General features: G+C 42.4%; 1 protein-coding gene across 3 annotated transcripts in view; it reads left to right on the forward strand.

Annotated features, from left to right (window-relative positions):
• Positions 1 to 18,509, forward strand: part of Nbea (neurobeachin) — a 485,089-nt gene that overhangs the window by 306,586 nt on the left and 159,994 nt on the right. For all 3 annotated transcript variants that reach the window (XM_040754403.1, XM_040754404.1, XM_040754405.1), the window contains one exon: positions 2,618 to 2,761. In XM_040754403.1, coding sequence (XP_040610337.1) covers positions 2,618 to 2,761 — 144 coding nt within the window. The remainder of the gene's footprint in view (positions 1 to 2,617; positions 2,762 to 18,509) is intronic.

Below are 18,509 nucleotides of genomic sequence, written 5' to 3' on the forward strand. Positions count from 1 at the left end.
CATAATGCAGAGGGCATGCTCATAAGAGAGCCTGCCTCCAATATGTATCCAAATATCAGCTGGGACAATATACAGGTTACCTGGGACAGATGTCTGAAGGGAGAGAATTGTGAAGGGCAACTAGAAAATAGGGAAAAAAAGGAATACCCCTTGCATTGGGCATAAATCAACACCAATCAAGAGGGATGTGAGAACGTGGCATATTCCAAAAGCTGTCTTTGATCTGGTGCTGCTGTGGACCCGTGGGAAGAGGTCACGATGTGAGGCTGGCAATGAGAGACTAGGAGGATTTGGTCAGCTTTGCTAAGAAGTCTAGGTTTTACTCTACAGTGTAAGTTTTGCTCAGAGTGAAACGAAAGATACTTGTACTATATATAAACATTCTGAAAAGGTGCTGAGGGTCATAGGAGCCATGCATGGGTGAAAGCCTCCTTACAGAAAATGACTGAAAGTCATGCAGAGGCCAGCACCACACCGGCTGAATCCTCAGCCTGTCACCTAAGCAGGGAGGAAGAACAATTGGTTAGTTAGCTCAGCTAAGGAATGCATGAGCACTATTAAGCGGGTGAGAGAGTCCTGAGTTGTTTATCATTGCATTTGCGTCTTTTGTTCAAGGAAGCAAACTCAAAGTGTCTCTGATTAAGTTACTGCCCAACTAGCAAAGCGATTGAAACTATTACTCACCCTTAGATATTCCTGCTGTGAGGGGTTTGTATTAGGATACGATTCTGAAATATTCCCAGCCTCTGTCCTTCATCTTGTATTCCACAAATAAGAATCAATCATGAACCAGTGAATAAAGTACCCTCATGTAACCCGTGTATAGTCAGTCTCTAGTGAGGTGTTGCTTTTGCAATAGCAGTATTTGTGTCAAGTTTTTCTGAGCATCTTAGGTCACTGTGTAGATAGCTTCACTGTGTGTTCACCATACTCTGTAAGGGCTGTTGCCCCAGAGGGCTTGAGTGGCAGCATGTCCCTACAGCTAGTGGTACTTTGCAGTGGCTCTAATATAGCTGTCCTCTTCAGCATGTGTTTTTATTTTTTGTGGCCTTTGAATCAGTTTGTTTTTAGCAGGCAGAATTGGTGCCCCAGTGTCTACCAAAAAGAAAAACCACTCTGTCTCAAAAAATAAAAAAAAGGAAAGAAACAAAAGAAAAAAGAAAAGCTACATAGGACAGGGAGAGAAGGAAGCAGAAATAGAAGGTTGAGAATAGAATAGGCTCACGTGCTGTTTCCCAGTGCAGACCTTACAACACCTAGATGTGCTTCCAGGGAGGCAGTTGAGTAACACAAGCATTGGTTCATTATTGGAAGGTCAACTGACCAAATAACTGCACTGTAAATTGCATCCGGAGAACATTGGGGCAGAGCTGTAATGTGTCATGGGAGCAACATTATCACAGAACCAGGCACGAAGCACAGCACCACTACCTAGAACTGATTTCCAGGAGCATGTATACTACATGCAGCATCCTGCTAGGCAGTGCTGTCTTTCAAGCCTGTACCAGAGGCAGTGAGTAGAGCACGGTATTTCCGTTCAGACTGAACTTCAAAGGACACAGACAAGATTGTCCATGTTCAGCATGGCATGCCTTCAACTGAAATGATAGGAAACAGAGCTTTTCTCATGTGGATTGGTTAATGTTTGCATGTATGTGTCCAGTTTATTTGCAGGTGTTTGAGAACGTGGAAATGCTTGTCTAGCAGTCAATTTGGATGTGTGAACTAACATTGCTTCTTTAGAATAAAGCCAACTTGGCTTTTTGTATGTTCTTAGTAATATGTTCTTTAACTATAATCTTACCAGTATGTCTTTTGTTTTGTTTTGTTTTTTTTGAGAAAGGGTCTCTAGATAGCCCTACACATCCTGGAACTCACTATGTGTTTTACTATGGTTTCATACTATTTTGTATACCAAAGCAGGATATAATTTTAGAAAATCCATTTTTATTTCATTGGTTGGTAAGGAACCACTTCGTGCTTGTGGTTGTGTTATAGCCCAGTTGACACCGTTTTTTTACTCAGAAGTGAATACTTTGCCAATTTCAAAAGCTAACTGATTAGTTAATTAGGTAATTCACACAATATGGTTATATAAATATCGTAAATTGTACAGATCAGAAAGCTGAATTTGAACGGAAATGCGGATATTTTGTAGAGCATGCATGATTCTAGAGTCACAAGGAATGGGTTATAAACTGGTCCTGATAGAGTTGGCCTGTAATCCCTGCTATCTGGGCTTGCTCAAGAAAATCACAAGTTCAAGGCCAGCCTTGGCAAGTCCAAGAGACCTTGTCTCAAAAAGCGGAAAGGGCTGTGGGTAAAATCAGGGACAGAGCATTGTAAAGGAAATAGAAGGGTGGATTGTAGGACCATGGTGGTCCTACATGGTGGGCCGGTAGCTTGCTCCCATCACTTCTTCATCTATAAAGCAAGGGATAAATCTCCAACTTTTCTCAAAGAAATTCAGACAAACACAATAAAGAAATATTTTTAAATGTTCTGTAGTTGCAAAGAAATAGCAAGCATAGCATATAGTAAAGAAAATGTTGTGTTTGATGTGCACTAAGTGCAAATGCATTCCCAGTAAATGAGCTGCTATTTCGCATGTGTGCAGGCACTGAAGAAGATGTGGTGAAGTCCAAGAAAGCATTCAGAAGCCAAGCCATCGTAAACCAGAACTCAGAGGCGGAGCTGATGCTGGAAGGAGATGATGATGCCGTCAGCCTGCTCCAGGAGAAGGAAATCGACAACCTCGCAGGTACTTGTCAGTAAGCTTCTGCCTGTCTGACCTCAAACTATCTCCTGGTGAAGAAATGAATGCGAGAGGTTGCCATGGTGCTTATTCCTATGAGTGTTGATAGTTCAGTGTGCCTCACTGTCTGGTACTGAAGCGGTGTGCTCTGCTGTCAGGGAGTAAACAGCGACACACATGTGCCTTGAGGAACAGTGCTGTAGGGGGGAAAATAATTCTGAGTGCAAACCCTGACATAACACTGCTGCTGCCACTCGGCGATAGGACAGGACAACGAATCCCTTGGCTTCTCTGCCTCTAGCCTGCCAGCAGCCTTGGAAAGTGGATGCTCCGGCCAGGTGAGCACAGGATTTTCCACTCCCTCCTGGATAAATGATGTGGAATGTTTTGCTCCTGCTTTACCCTGCCCTCACACTTCTAAACCCCTGTGACTAACAGTTAACTTCCCACCCTCAACCTCTCTTTGTCCTGATGCTGGCCTGAGGTCACTGAGAACATGGCCTGGTTGGGCGTGGACATCTCCAAGGATCAGCTAATAACCCTTGATGTCTGATAAAAGCTGATCCGGGCCCGGGTTTAGAGCATGCTGTGAGTCCAAGAACCAGACTGTGAGGTTATACCCTACCTAGAGCCAGGCCAAAGCTCCTTTGTTAGCTGGATATGGTAATGCATTGCCATCCCAGCACTTGGCAGGAGGACTACAAGCTCAAAACCAGCTTGGGATATGCAATGGAGTCCAGTCTCAAACAAATGACAGCAAAACCACCGTGCTTCAGTCTGAGACCTCCCTTGAGCTTTCTTTCTCCTCAGTGTGTTGTCTGCCCGTACAGCACTGGCGTACATGGAGCCGGGGAGCAGAGGCTTCTGTGCGGTGCGTCTTCTACACAAGTGCTGCACTTGTCTCCAGGAGCTTGCTTGCTGAAACTAATACGGTATAGCTCTATAGAAGCCTGCAGTGGTTTAGTCCTGCATGGAGGGAGTTGTTACTATCCATTGCATAGGGGAGACAGACTCCTATCCTCCCATTTCTGGAGGATATACTAAGCAATGTTATTCTAGTGCCAGGTCCTGGAAATGCCCATTACATGTCTGTATCATGAATACTATTTTTCCCACTTTGAAAAATCTACTAACTGTTTCCTGGATGTGAAGTGCTATCTCCAATTCCTAAGTAAATGTTCAAATGCTACCTTTGGAAATGAAGGCAGACAAAAGCTTTTGCTAAGTTTGACAACAGGTGTGACTCTTTTCATGGACTCATGCCTACTTTCGAGGTCACACATAACCCACATGTCATGTCTGACCTTCCTTCTCCTAATGTACCTGTGCTAACATCCATATTTTGCCTTTTAGTTTGTGTTACCTGGCATTTTTTTATCAAAAATAGCTGATTCAAGTTTGATTGATCTCTTGAAGCTTATATTAAATCTTCTCAGGTTAATATTAACCTGCCAATCATACAACCTACCAAACAGAAGTAACTCTCCTGTGTTTCTGTCCTTTAATGGTAGCTAGCTTTTAAATTTCTGATCATAAGCATAGCAGTGAAAACATTAAGATCAGCCCCAGATGATCCCTTGCCTGGTCCATAGTGTTCGTCTTTAGAACAGTAGCCCAAAGTGTCAGCTGCAGCCTTGACAAAGGGAGAAAGTGACTGAGAGGTGAGTTCCATAGAAGGCAAAGAGAAAGACAGAGATAGTGTACAGAATTTACAGGAGTGTGTGTGTTTTGTAAATGCTGGGTTCATTGTTTATTTCCACTGTCATGATGGCATTGCATACAAAATCCATTTCCAGAAGTTAACTGTAGACCAGGATCCCTAAATGTAATAAAAATGACTATTAATAACACCCAAATCGGTAACATTTTTGCTCTAAGAAATAATTTTCCATCTCAGTAAATTAAAAAAAAATGGTCTTTTTGGTTTCTGTTTTTCAAGACAGGGTTTCTCTATGTAGCTCTAGCTGTCCTAGAACTCACTCTGTAGACAAGGCTGAACTCACAAAGAGCCTCCTGCCTCTGCCTCCCTAGTGCTGGATTAAAGGTGTGCATCACCACCATTCAGCTAATAATAGATTTTGTTCTTTAACTTTCTTTTTGCTTGTTCTTCGTGTCTTTCACATCATGCCTCCCAATCCCACCATCCCCCCCAAAAAAATAAAAATAAAACAAAATAGAATTTAAAGGGAAAATAAGGGGCAGTCTGGTCATGGAAGCTGCAGTAGACACAGTGAGCCGTGCAGTAAACCCTTCTGCCCCTACAGTTTTGCATACAGGTGTTTGTCACAAATAAACACTGGTCTGGCTCGAGGCCACTGGCCTCTGCTGCACCATCTATGCTGGGCCCTTAACTGGGACTCTTCCTGTACATCCCATGGCTGCCCTGGTCCACAGGACTGACTCCACCCCCACCTAGTGCTCCAGCCAATCACACATAATCCTGATTCTGGGCATGGGTAGCTGCAGGGTTGGTCAGCGCAGCAGCTCTCCAGTCTTACCACCAGGGTGAGCTCACCAGCACCGTCCTGACTAGTTCACCTCTTGCAGCCATGAGCAAGGGGTGGGGTCAGTTGTCAGGCTTTCAAGTGCTCAGGGTCAGCTCTCCCACACCCACACCTTCAGGGTCGGCTCTCCTGTGCTGCCCAGGGGAGGTGCAGGGGACACGCTCCTGAGTGCTGCAGCTGGTGAGGGCAGGGACAGCCCTCCCACACTTAGAACCTCAGGACCAGCTCTTCTACCTGTCTCAGGGGCTGATGGGGGGCGTCTCTGTCCCACCCTTGCTGCCACATAACAGATGGATAATGGGGACCGCTCTCTCATGCTCACAACTTTGGGGCTGGCTCACCCATCTCTGCCAACAGGTTTGTCTCTGTTGTGCTGCCAGGCGAGGTGTAGGGTCCACCTTCCCAGGTTCTGCAGATGGTAAGGGGAGGGCCAGCTCTCTTGCCCACCACAGGTGGCAGGGACAAAGAGGCGAGGGCATCTTTCGCTTGCACTTGCCGTCACATGGCAGGTGAGGGGGTGTAGCCAGCTGTCTGGCTTATACACCCAAGGCTAATCTCACCTGCAACTCTGTCTGCAGGGCAGGTCTACTGTGCTGTCAGGAACAAGGTCCACTTTTCTGAGTGCTGCAGATGGTGAGGGGAGGGTCCACTCCCTTTGTCTGTTGCAGGCAGTGAGGTACAAGAGATAAGAATAATGTGTTTCTTATTCCCAAAGCTTTGTCCTAAATTTCCTGACAATGCTGTACTACCTAAAGAGAACTTCACAATTATAGGAGACAGGTCCAAGTTAAAAATCAAAAGGACCTGAGAATCTGTGTATATTGTTGATATCTCCTGGTCATTTGGTATTTCAGAGAGCATTCTGTAAGTCCTGAGAATCTGTGTATAGTGTTGATATCATCTCCTGGTCATTTGGTATTTCAGAGAGCATTCTGTAAGTCCTGAGAATCTGTGTATAGTGTTGATATCATCTCCTGGTCATTTGGTATTTCAGAGAACATTCTGTAAGTCCTGAGAATCTGTGTATAGTGTTGATACCATCTCCTGGTCATTTGGTATTTCAGAGAGCATTCTGTAAGTCCTGAGAATCTGTGTATAGTGTTGATACCATCTCCTGGTCATTTGGTATTTCAGAGAACATTCTGTAAGTCCTGAGAATCTGTGTATAGTGTTGATACCATCTCCTGGTCATTTGGTATTTCAGAGAGCATTCAGTAAGTCCTGAGAATCTGTGTATAGTGTTGATACCATCTCCTGGTCATTTGGTATTTCAGAGAGCATTCTGTAAGTCCTGAGAATCTGTGTATAGTGTTGATACCATCTCCTGGTCATTTGGTATTTCAGAGAGCATTCTGTAAGTCCTGAGAATCTGTGTATAGTGTTGATACCATCTCCTGGTCATTTGGTATTTCAGAGAGCATTCAGTAAGTCCTGAGAATCTGTGTATAGTGTTGACATCTCCTGGTCATTTGGTATTTCAGAGAGCATTCTGTAAGTCCTGAGAATCTGTGTATAGTGTTGACACCATCTCCTGGTCATTTGGTATTTCAGAGAGCATTCTGTAAGTCCTGAGAATCTGTGTATAGTGTTGATACCATCTCCTGGTCATTTGGTATTTCAGAGAGCATTCTGTAAGTCCTGAGAATCTGTGTATAGTGTTGATACCATCTCCTGGTCATTTGGTATTTCAGAGAGCATTCCATAAGTTCCCATTGTGTGTTTACAGCTCAGAAATGAAAATGACAGGGTTTCACTTCTTAATTTAACTCAGAGGCAGGTCCACACATTATTTGTATAAGAAGTATAGCGTTGGGGCTGGAGAGATGGCTTAGTAGTTAAGAGCACTTGCTGCTCTTCCAGAGGGCCCAGGTTCAATTCCTGGCACCCACATGGCAGCTCACAACTGTCTGTAACTCCAGTTGAGATGATCCAACACCCTCACACAGACTGTGCAAGCAAAACACCAATGCACATGAAATAAAAATATTTTTTTTAATTTGAAAGAAGTATAGCATCATCATACACGAGTAACTAGGTAACCTTAACCTGCTTGTGGACAGAGCCCATTGTCCTCTTCTTCCTAAACGCTGCTTTGCTGACAGAAGTACAGCTAAGGAGACAGCGCCACAGTCTTCACACCGAGCTAGAAAATCAGCCCTTTCCATGTCACCCATCTTACCACATTCCAGCACATTATTGTTAGAGATCTGAGAGTATGCACCAGAACTAGAAACAATAATTTTAGCTTTAATAATAGTCTATGTGTTGCCTAGCTCCATTTTAGTGGGTTTTTCCATCTATTTTTAAAGAATGCTTTTAAAAAGCAGTTTTACTTGAATGTTGGCTGTTTGTCGTGTTTTCTTTGTCATTTGGTACTTTCTGCTTTTACTAGAAGTAAAATGTTCATAAAGTTCTGTAGCTTCAGTGTCACGTGATTTTCTTTTTTATTTTTAGTTCCCTTTCTTCCCAAGCTGTTCATCTCAAGAGGCAAGTGAAGTGTGTGTGACTACTAATCACTCCGCTTACTATGTTTGTAGCAAGCAGCTAATAGGATTTTAATATAGAAGTCTGCCAATCAACTAAGTAATTATTATATTATTAACGTCTAATCTAATTTACTTTAATTGCTGTTTTAGTTCATAGTGATCCACCAAAGTGAATTAGCCCTAAGATTCCATGTGTGCCTAAATATTTCATCTTACTAATTACATTTAACTTGAAATACTGAAATAAATTAGTATAAGCTAACGAATTTAATGTAAAATGGCAATTATTTGATTTGAAATTTAGCAAGTTGTTTCTTCAAAAATTTCAAGTAATAAACAGAAATTAAAGATTAACTCAAATTTATGTGAGTGGGTGAATAGACAGGGGGATGATTGCATTCAACTGATAAAATGCCAACCAACTGGTACAGTGTGTTTCATTTCTTTTAAAAAGACTGTTCATTGGACTGGGGAGATACTTAAGAAAACTTTCTACTTTTAGAGAGGACCTTGGTTTGGTTCCCAGCACCCACATGGGATCTCACACCCTCTTCTGGCACCCAGAGGTACTGAATACGTACCTCTGAATACTACATGCAGGCACATACACATAAAATAGAAATAAATCTTTAAGAAGAGACTTGCATATGCTGACAGTAGTTATACTTTTGATTTTGAGCCTAGCCAAAGTATAAAGCTGATTTTAAGCTATTGAAATAATGTTGGGGCTTGAATTTAAGATACATGTTCATGAAAACCAAGTTTTCAGTTCATCTCTCAGCTCTTCCATAGGGAACTCCCTCCCCTTTGTTAGAAATAGATTCTTTTCTCACGCAACATATCCTACTTACCGTTTCCCATTCCTCTACTGCTCCCATCCCTGCCTTCCCTCCCATCCGAATCCACTGCCTTTCTTTGTCTCATGAGAAAAGCACAGGCTTCTAAGAGATAGCAACAAAACATAACAAAAGTCAAATGTAATAAGATAAAACCAACCATCTCATCAAAGTTGGACAAGACAAACTCAAAACAAGAAGCCCAAGAGAAGGCCCAAGAATGAGAGCCACTCGTTCACAAGCTCAGGAGTCCCATAAGAATGCTAAGCTGAAGGCTACGTTATATATGGGGAAGGAGGCCCTGTGCTTGCTTGCATGACCTTTGCTCGGATGGTTAGGGGCTCATTCTCCTGATGTCATCCACCCCCCTCTGGCTCCTACACTCTTTCTGCCTCCACTTCCATGATGTTCCCCGATTCCTGAGGGGAGGAATTTGATGGAGAAATCCCATTTAGAGTCGTGTGTTCCAAGATCTCTTTCTACCTCTCCCGTCCTGTCTCTCTTCCTCCTCTCTCTCTCTCCCTGTCTCTCTGTGTAATGTCTGCCTGAGGTCTCTGTATTGTTCCGTCTGCTTCAGGAGGAAGCTCCTCTGATGATGGATGAGTCCTTATGAGCCACTGATCTATGAGTATAGCAGAGTATCATTAGCAGTAATTTTATTATACACGCACCCAAGCACGGGCACACACACACACACACACACACACACACACACACACACACACACACAGTAGTACTTGGGTTTATCCTAGGTCCTTGGGCTCTCAAATCTCCGGTTCGTGGTTACCTGAGCAGTGTCTGGCATGGGTTCCATCTCATGGAGTGAGCCCTAAGTCAAACCAGGTATTGGTTGGTTGCTCCCACATTTTGTGGCACCCTTGCCCTAGCATATTTTTCAGGCAGAACAGATTGTAGATCAGAGGTCTGTGGCTGAATTGGTGGTAATATTTCCCTTTGTGTAGCCTGCCAAGTACTTTCCCATGCGCAGAGACTAGTGGGATGTAGTACTGAAGCTTCTATGTAGGCAGCAGCTCAACCTCTCCATGGCTAATGGGTTGTGTAGGTGTTCTCTTCAGCAATGGAGCCTCGCTGTCAGTTTGTGGAGAGCAAACAATAGTCTTGGCAACAGCCTGGGTTATTTAGGGTTCCCACGGACCACTTTGACCACCAGTTCAATTGGCTGTAACCCAGTTCCTATACTGGAAACTTCGTTTGGTGACAAGAGATGACCAGTTGGGATTTTGTCTTCATCATTATTTGCAGACTTCTCTAGGGTCTCCCTCGTACATCTTAGGTTTCCATACCACTTCTCATTTCTAGTTGTGTTGCCTTGAATTCCCTCCCTTAACCCCATCTTTTCTCCCCCCCCCGTTTCCTCTGCTACACCACCACCCCAGTCAACCCATAAAAGTCTGTTCTGTTTTCCTGTCCCAGGGAGATCCATGTGCCTCCCCCTTTTCCTTCCTCCTTTTATCTGCTCTCTTTGGGTCTATGGGCTGTAACTTGATTATCACTTACTTAGCAGCTCATAGCTATATATACATGAATACATACTGCATTTATCTTTCTGGGTCTGGGTTACCTCACTCAGGATATTTTTTTCTTGTTCTGCCCATTGCCTGAAATTTTCATGATGCCATTTTTCTTCAGTAATTCATTAATTTTTTATTCTTTAATTTTTAAAAATTTACTCTTCGCTGGTACATTACATCCTGACTGCAGTTTCCCCTCCCTCTACTCCTTCTAGTTCCTTCCCGCCCCTCCCCCAGGTCTACTCCTCCTGTTTCCCTTCAGAAAAAGTCAGGCCTCCCGATGTCAACTGAACACAGCATAACAAGTCACAATAAGACTGGGCACAGACTCTGGACAAGGCAACCCAATAGGAGAGAAAGGGTCTCAAGACCAGACGGAAGAGTCAGAGCTACCGGCCCCCATTCCCACTGTGAGGAGTCCCATAAAAACACCACACTATACAACCATAACATATATGCAGAGAACCTAGCACAGCCTCATGCAGGCCCCTTGATTGTCACTTCAGTCTCTGTAGGCCCCATGAATCCTGCTTAGTTGATTTTGTGGGCCATGTTCTCATGGTGTCCTCAACCCCTCTTGTTCCTACAATCCTTCATACTTCTTCAATGTTTCCTGAGCTCCACCTAATGTGTGGGTCTCTGCATCCACTCTAATGAGTTGCTGCATGAAGCCTCTCTGATACTGATTGGGCTACACACCAATCTGTTCTTCTGACTGTGTGGCCTGCATGCTGTCATTTTTAACAGCTTAGTAATACTCCATTGTGTAAATATAATGTATTTCTTGATCCGTTCTTCTATTGAGGGGCATCTAGGTTTTTTCCAACTTCTGACTATTTTGAATAGAGCAGCAATAAACATGGCTGAGCCAGTGTCCATGTAGTAAGATGAAGCATCCTTTAAGTAAATGACCAAGAGTGGTATAGCTGGATCTTGAGATAGATCTGTTCTCATCTTTTTGTTCATTTGGGTCTTTTCTATTTGCCCTTTAGTTGATTTGATAAGGGTTTATCAATCTTATTGATTTTCTCAAATAGCCAACTCTTTGTTTCATTGATTCTTTGTATTCTCTCTGCTTCTATTTCCTTGATTTTGGCCCTGAGTTTGGTTATTTCTTTCCATCTATTCCTTTGGGGTATGGTTTCTTCTTTTTGTTCTGGAGTTTTCAGATATTCTGTTAAGTTGGTAGTATGAGATCTCTCCAGTGTTTTTTGCAGGCATTTAGTGCTGTGAACTTGCCTCTTAGAACTGCCTTCATTGTGTCACATAAGTTTGGGCATGTTGTGCAATCATTCTCATTAAATTCTAGAATTTTTTTAATGTTTTTTTCTTGACTTACTTTTCATTCGGTTGAAAATTGTTTGATTTTTACGAGTTTGTAAGCTTTCTGTTGTTTCTGTTGGTAATATCTAGGCTTAATCCATGGTGGTCTGATAGATTTACAAAATGACATCTCCCATCATTCCCTATTTCTTCTGATTAGTTCAGGTTTGAAGTTTATTTTGTACGATTTTAAAATGCCTACATGAGCTTGCTTCTTGGGTCCATTTGCTTGGAATACCTTTCCCAACCCTTAAGCTGGGGTAGTGTCTACCCTTGATATTGAGTTGTGTTTCTTGAATGGAGCAGAAGGATGGAGCCTGTTTTCACATCCATTCTCTTAGTTTGTGTCTTTATATTGGGGAATCGAGACTGTTGATATTGAGAAATATGAAAGACCAATCATTTTGTTGATGATGGTGGTCTTCCACCAATAACAATTGAAAGTTTTGCTGGGCTTAGCACTCTGAGCTAGCATCTGTTGGTTTTCTAGAGTCTGCAGCACAGACCCTTCCGGCTTTTCAAGCATAGACCCTTCTTCTGGGTTTTAAGTCTCCACTGAGAAGTCAAGTGTGACTCTACTAGATCTGCCTTCACTTGTTACTTGAGCTTTCCCCTCACAGCTTTCTTCGTTCTGTTGGTTTAGTGGTTTATTATGTGCCGGGTGAACTTTCTCTTCTGGTCCAATCTGTTTGTTGTTCTGCATGTTTCTTGTACATCCCCTTTAGGTTAGAAAAATTTTCTTCTGTCAATTTGTTAAAAATATTTTCTGAGTCTTTGACACGAGAATCTTCTCCTTCTATTGCTAATATTCTTAGGTTTAGTTTTTTTCATAGTGTCCCACATTTATTGGTTATTTTGTATCAGGAATATTTTATATTTAACGTTTTCTTCAACCAATACTATCTACTCCTTCTATCATGTCTTCAATGCCTTTTCTCTTCCATATCTTGTATTCTGTTGGTGAAGTTTGCCTCTGTAGTTCCTGTTGGAATTCCTAAATTTCTCATTTCCAGCATTCCCTCAGTTTGGGGTCTCTTTGTTGATTTTACTTTCATTTTCAGGTCTTGCAGTTTCATTTATTTCCTTACACTGTGTTTTCCTGTAAGGGATTTATTCATTTCTTCCCAGTGTGTGTTTGTGTTCTCCTAGATTTCTTTAAGATGATTTATCCACCTCCTCCCTAAGGACTTCTGTCATCTTCACACAGGCTGTTTTAAGGTGTTTTTCTTGGGCTTCAGCTACATTGGACTTTTCAGGGCCTGCTGGGGTAGGGTTGCTGAGCTCTAGTGTAGATGCATTGTCCTGTCTGTTAAGTGTTTTTATGCTGGTATCTAGGCATCTGGATTTGGGATGATTATAGGTCTAGGTGCTTATATATGGCTTTGGCTTTGTTGAGTGGGTGTTTTGTTCCTTGGTGTTTATGTTTTCTCTCTGGATTTTAGGAGGATGTGATGACTGTGTGTTGCCTGGTAGGAACTATTCTGTGGACCTGTTAGGTATGACCACTGGGGGTTTCAGATAAAATGTATTTCTGAGTATTGGGACATGACACTATGGGGATAGTCTGAAGAGATTCAAACAGGAGAGCAGAGTGTTCTACCAGAATCTCCTTATATGGTCACCTTGGAATAGGAGTAGGTATAGAGTAAAGAGTGGTCATCCAGAAGGTCTGCTGTACATCTGGGGATGAGACTAAAAGACTGGATCTGCTGTAGCAAAAGAGAGTGGAATGTCCACAGTCAGCCTAGAGGCTTCCCTGGTGCGAGTGGTCTGTGGGTTAGCAGAGGGTGCCTGCTGGAGTTAGGGGCTAGGCAAGGCTGAAGTGATGAGTGGGGGGAGGGAGGTTAGGAGGGAAGGCCTGTGGGATCCATAGGAGACATGGACAGTGGGTAGAGGAAGGCTGCAACAGTGCTCTGTTGCAAAGCTAAGGATGAGACTTGGGGATTGGATTTGGAGGAGAGGAGAAGGTCTTCCTTTAGATTCCCTAGCATGCTCAGCTGGTGTGTTCACAGGGAATGTCTACTGGAGTTGGAGGCTGGGATAATGAAATCAGTTAGGGTAAGGAAGGTTGGAGGAGAAAATATTTGTGTTCATTTGGGAATGGGGTCAGAGAGAATGGGGAGATCACAAAAGTGTTCTGCCTTTTGTGTGGATGAGACTGAGGAATTGGGTCTGGAGGAGCCGAGAGATGAAGATCTTTAATCAGCCTACCTGCTTCCTGGGCAGGAATCTCATCCTCTCTCCATTCGAACTCTGCTAATTATGTCTTTATTAACTCAGTGTCTCTGAGGGTTCTCTTTTATAGGGTCAAGATAGCAATGTTGCTCTCAATTAAGAAAGGTCTCTTTATTGCATAGAAAGTGTGTTCTGTAACCAATGTATTAGAATGGTACTTTAAATACATTTTTAAATAATAGTAAGAATTTTTAAATAGCAGTGCTGGGACAAGGATTCTACAGTGTAAGCCAGACTTTTTCCATGAATTCTTTTCAAAGTAAGAAACTTATAATCCTTTATACAGGTACTTGTACACACACTCCTTTCTCTTACAACAACTGAAATTTAGAAAACATGAATTCCTGTGAATAAAAAGTAAGAAATACACAAAAATAAGAACACACCTAGTAGGGTACTGCTGGGTCCCAGAACCCCCCTCCTCTCTAGAAAGAAGCTCTGTGTTTATTACGTATTCCTGACTACCACTGAACTAGAGAAATGGATGCTGGGAAATAGACAACACATGGGAAGAGTGAAAAACTTAGACCAGGAAAATAAAATAAAGGAAACAACATAATGTTACAACCCAAGAGTTTTAAGAGACTTTTTATATATTTATTTTTTTTATTTAACTTTTTATATATGTTATTCTCAGTTCCCTTTCCCTCCCCTCCTTCCACACCCCCATTCCTCCCAACCTCCCATCCCTCTCCATCTCCCCTCTGCTCCCCAGGGAATGGTAAGGCCTTCTTTCCATGAGGGATTTTCAGAGTCTGTCATATCATCCAGGGCAGGGCCTAGGTCCTCCCCCCATGTGTCCAGGCTGAGAGAGCATCCCTCCATGTGGAATGGGCTCCCAGAGTCTATTTGTATGCCAGGAATAAATACTGCTCTACTCTCCAAGGTCCCATAGATTGTTGAGGCCTCCTCTCTGACACCCAGGTTAGGGGAGGGCAGTGTCTGGATCAGTCCCATGCTGGTCTCAGTCATCAGTCTGGGGTCCATGTGTTCCCCCTTATTTAGGTTAGCTGCCTCTGTGGATTTCACCAGCCCGGTCTTGGTTCCTTTGCTCATCACCCCTCTTTGCAACTAGGTTCCAGGAGTTCAGTTCGGTTTTTAGCTGTGGATGTCTGCCTCTGTTTCCATCAGCCACTGTTTGAGGTTTCTTATAAGAAGAGATTCTTCTTATTGTTTAAAAGAAATCAAAGTATCAGAAGCACAGATTTGTTTGACTTTTGGGTGGAACCCGGTGAATGTAGATAAAGGGAGACACTACTTCCACAGATGCACATCCCTCTGCCCAGGCCCTGCCCAGGCCCGCCCTTCCCAGGGTTAGCATGAGAACAGAATGCATTGGCCTGTTCACCAGCACACAAATAGTTACGATTCTTCCATATGTATTGTTATGTAATTTTAGTTATAGAGTATAACTAGAATTAATTTACCAATATTCGTATTCAGAGAAAGATGTCTCGTAGACATTTTGATTATTTAAAATGAATTTAACTCAGGACTCCCTCCCCCATTTTGAAAGGCATGTGTATTTCAAGGGAAATTTAATCCATATGTTCTTGACTCATACTTAACTCACACTTAACTCATCAAAACGTTGTTTAGTAAAAGCTATTTGATGTTGGGAAAGCCTTGCAAGACTTCCTAAGTCCTTTTTTTCTTTCTCTTTGAATTAGGAAGTTACTTTGCCAGTCATAATTAGTATACCCAAAGGGTTCACATTCAGCTTCAAACAATTCATGTGCCCATTTCTTGCAAAAGCTAAAATAGTTAACTTTATAACTGATTGTTTTTGTATTTGATACAGAGTTATAAAAGTTCCATCTTGAATACCTGGTGTTTTTCTTTGATTCTTATCATTATTCTCATAAAGTCAACAAGCAAATGTAGATCTTTAAACATTATATTGTAGCTACAGTCCTATGTTTCCAAAAATATAAGTTCTCCTCAACCATAAATTCTGTAGTCTATAAAACAGATTTAAACTACTCTTAAAAGCAATAACAGTCCTGCGAACCTGACTATATAATTTGAAACTATAATAGCAAGACACAATTTAACTGTGTCCATTATACATTAGCCATGCTTCAAATAGTATATAAAATTCAAGTACGTTTCATTTTAAGAATAAGCCACTCTTTGGCAAAGTGTCTAAAAACCCCAATAGTAAGGCCTTTTCTTCCTATTATATTGTTTTGTTTGAAACATAGTTTTGTTTTTCACTTCTTTCTCTATATGTAAAATTTCTAAGACTTTATCATCATACCACTAGTCTGAAAAATATGATAGTAATCACCTAACTTATTGGTAGACCACAGCTCTCTGTACATGAGGCTCCAAGCTTTTGCACGATGCAGGTCTTAGAGAGAACATGAATGAAGATATTAATAAGAACTGCTCCCCATTGAGCAGACTGTTCACACTTGCATCTTGGAGCAGAGGAGGAGGATTGGTCTGCATTGCTCTGAGAGACATTAGCCGCATTGCAAAGCTTAGGAGAAAGAGCATTTCCCCGTTCACTTGGAGCAGTGCTGTACAAAGGATGAGCAGTCTTTTTGCAGCCTGAGGGTGCTGTGAGCTATTTTCCTTCCCATAACTTAGTGCTGTCTACAGAAGCTGGAGCCTATAAAACGTCCATAGCCATAATCACTCAGCCTGTGATGTAAAGCAGAGTACAAACACTCCAGCAGAATATACTCTGTTGGTTCAGATAGTCTTGTGACAAGACTGGGGACATGCTCAGAGGTTAATAGTCTTGCCTTCCCTCCAGAGAACCTGAGTTTAGTACCCAGCAGTCACATTAGGGGACCTAATGCTCTCTTCTGGCTTCCCCAGGCACCTACAGGAACATTACATACACTCATATAGACACATGTGTATGCATAATTTTTGTAAGTTAATAAGATTAATTGATTTATAAAGAAAACAGATCTAGACCTTTTTAAACTGTAAGAGAAGAGAATTTGAATGAATTTGCTGTCTAAATGATTATTGTTTAGAATTTTTCAGACAAAATATTCAGGCAATTTTAATAGTGATTGAAATATTATTCTTTTTGTATTCAGAAGTTACATTTTTCTTTACATTTCTTTACATTACTAGCTTATCAGCCAGCTAAAAACAGCCAGAGTACGCCTCCAATTCAGCTTACATCAGGAATTCAAAGAGAAACTGAAAAGCGAACAGATAAACTCTGTATCTAAATGTGGATTTGCCCTTCTCTGAACAGAAATAAAGAAGTGGATGGGGGCAGAGGGGAGGCAAGAGGGGGACTGGGGGAGACGGGGAGGGGAAACTGGAGTCAAAATGTAAAATAAAGAAAATAAAAACACTAAAATAAGAATCGATTGGATTTGAGAAGGTCTCCACTTACCAAACAATATTTTCTGAGGAGAGCGATGTAGATGAGTGTACATGTGGATGGGAGACAGAATTAGCATTTACTGAGTGAAAACGTATTATAGACTGAGAAGTGACAGTCTTTGGCTTGGACTGCATGCTGAGTTTTAGAAGTTACGTTGCAGCAGTGGGAACCCTGACCCACCAGGTCAGCCTAAGAGACTTAGTTTCCAGGTACCTTTATTCATTTCCCCATAGCACTGTGGGTTTTTGTTGTTGTTTGTTTTGTTTTTGAACCTTTCAATTGGTTAAGTAAGTGGATTAGTGCTACCCTTATTGTAGACTTTAAAAAACAAACTAGAGAATGGGGCCAGCATGGTAACTCAGTGGATTTAAAAAGATGCTTGCCACCAGTCCCGACAGCTTGAGTTCAGTCCCCAAAGCTCACATCGTGAAAGACAAGAACGATGCTCGACAAGCTGCCCTCTGTCCTCCACGTGGGTACCATGAGACACACAGGCAAACGAACAAACTCTGTGGGTGCTCTGAAGAAGAGAGTAGCTTACAATAAGAGATGCCCAGACCCACTGTAGTCAAGGCAAGAGCCGGGAGGACATGTGGCCCTTGGCCACCATTCTCAGATCCTGACTCCAGTTTCATTCTAGATGGATGTGGTTCTCCAGCCAAATCAAATATAACTATTGAACATTTCCTAAATGTGAGCCATGAGGATACAAGGAATAAAGATACATGATAGGATCCCTGCTCTTGAGGAGGATATTAATGATATAAAGTTAGAAAGCAGAGTTCAGCTTGGAGTTCACAATTTAGACCACTAAGGTCACTAAGGAAATGGTTAATATAGAGAGCAGACAGCCTCAGACCAGCTGCAGAGCTCCAAGGAACAACAGGCTTCCGGCCAGTGAAGAGAGCTGTCAACGACACTGCAGAGACCAAGACAGCAGGACAGTCCTGTGCCCTGGGTATCCAGACCCTGCTTCAGCAATTTCAACCTGATGTCGCTCAGAACATAGGTATTTTTAAAGCCACAAGCACAAGCAGTCCCCTAGGAAAGTGTGTCTGAAAGAGTCTAGTAAAATCAGAAGGTTACAGTTTTGTTTCCTAACTCTGAGAACTTGTACTTATTAACCATAGTACAGTTCCTAAACGCCCTGGCAACAGGCCACGTGGGAGTATAGCCAGAGAACTGAAGAGGAGCGAGAACCTGATGTTTCACCTCGGGCCTGGAGAGGGCACAGCTGAGGGAGCCAGCAGCTGAGGTGGCAGGGGAGGCTGACATCAAGCAGAGAGGGCAGCTGCCTTGCTAAGAAACGAGGCAGATCCAAGAAAATGGACAAAGGAGGTGAGGACAAGCTGGGTACAGAAATCTTCAGACAGAGGAAGACATCAAGACAAGTACAGTTTGATTTTCCTCCAAAATAGGATTATTATAAACCAGGATGGATACTTGTAGAGCAGCAGTTTTCAATGTGTGGGTCATGATT

The sequence above is a fragment of the Mesocricetus auratus genome, unplaced genomic scaffold (genome assembly GCF_017639785.1).
Source record: "Mesocricetus auratus isolate SY011 unplaced genomic scaffold, BCM_Maur_2.0 Super-Scaffold_100011, whole genome shotgun sequence".
NCBI classification, from domain to species: Eukaryota; Metazoa; Chordata; class Mammalia; order Rodentia; family Cricetidae; genus Mesocricetus; species Mesocricetus auratus.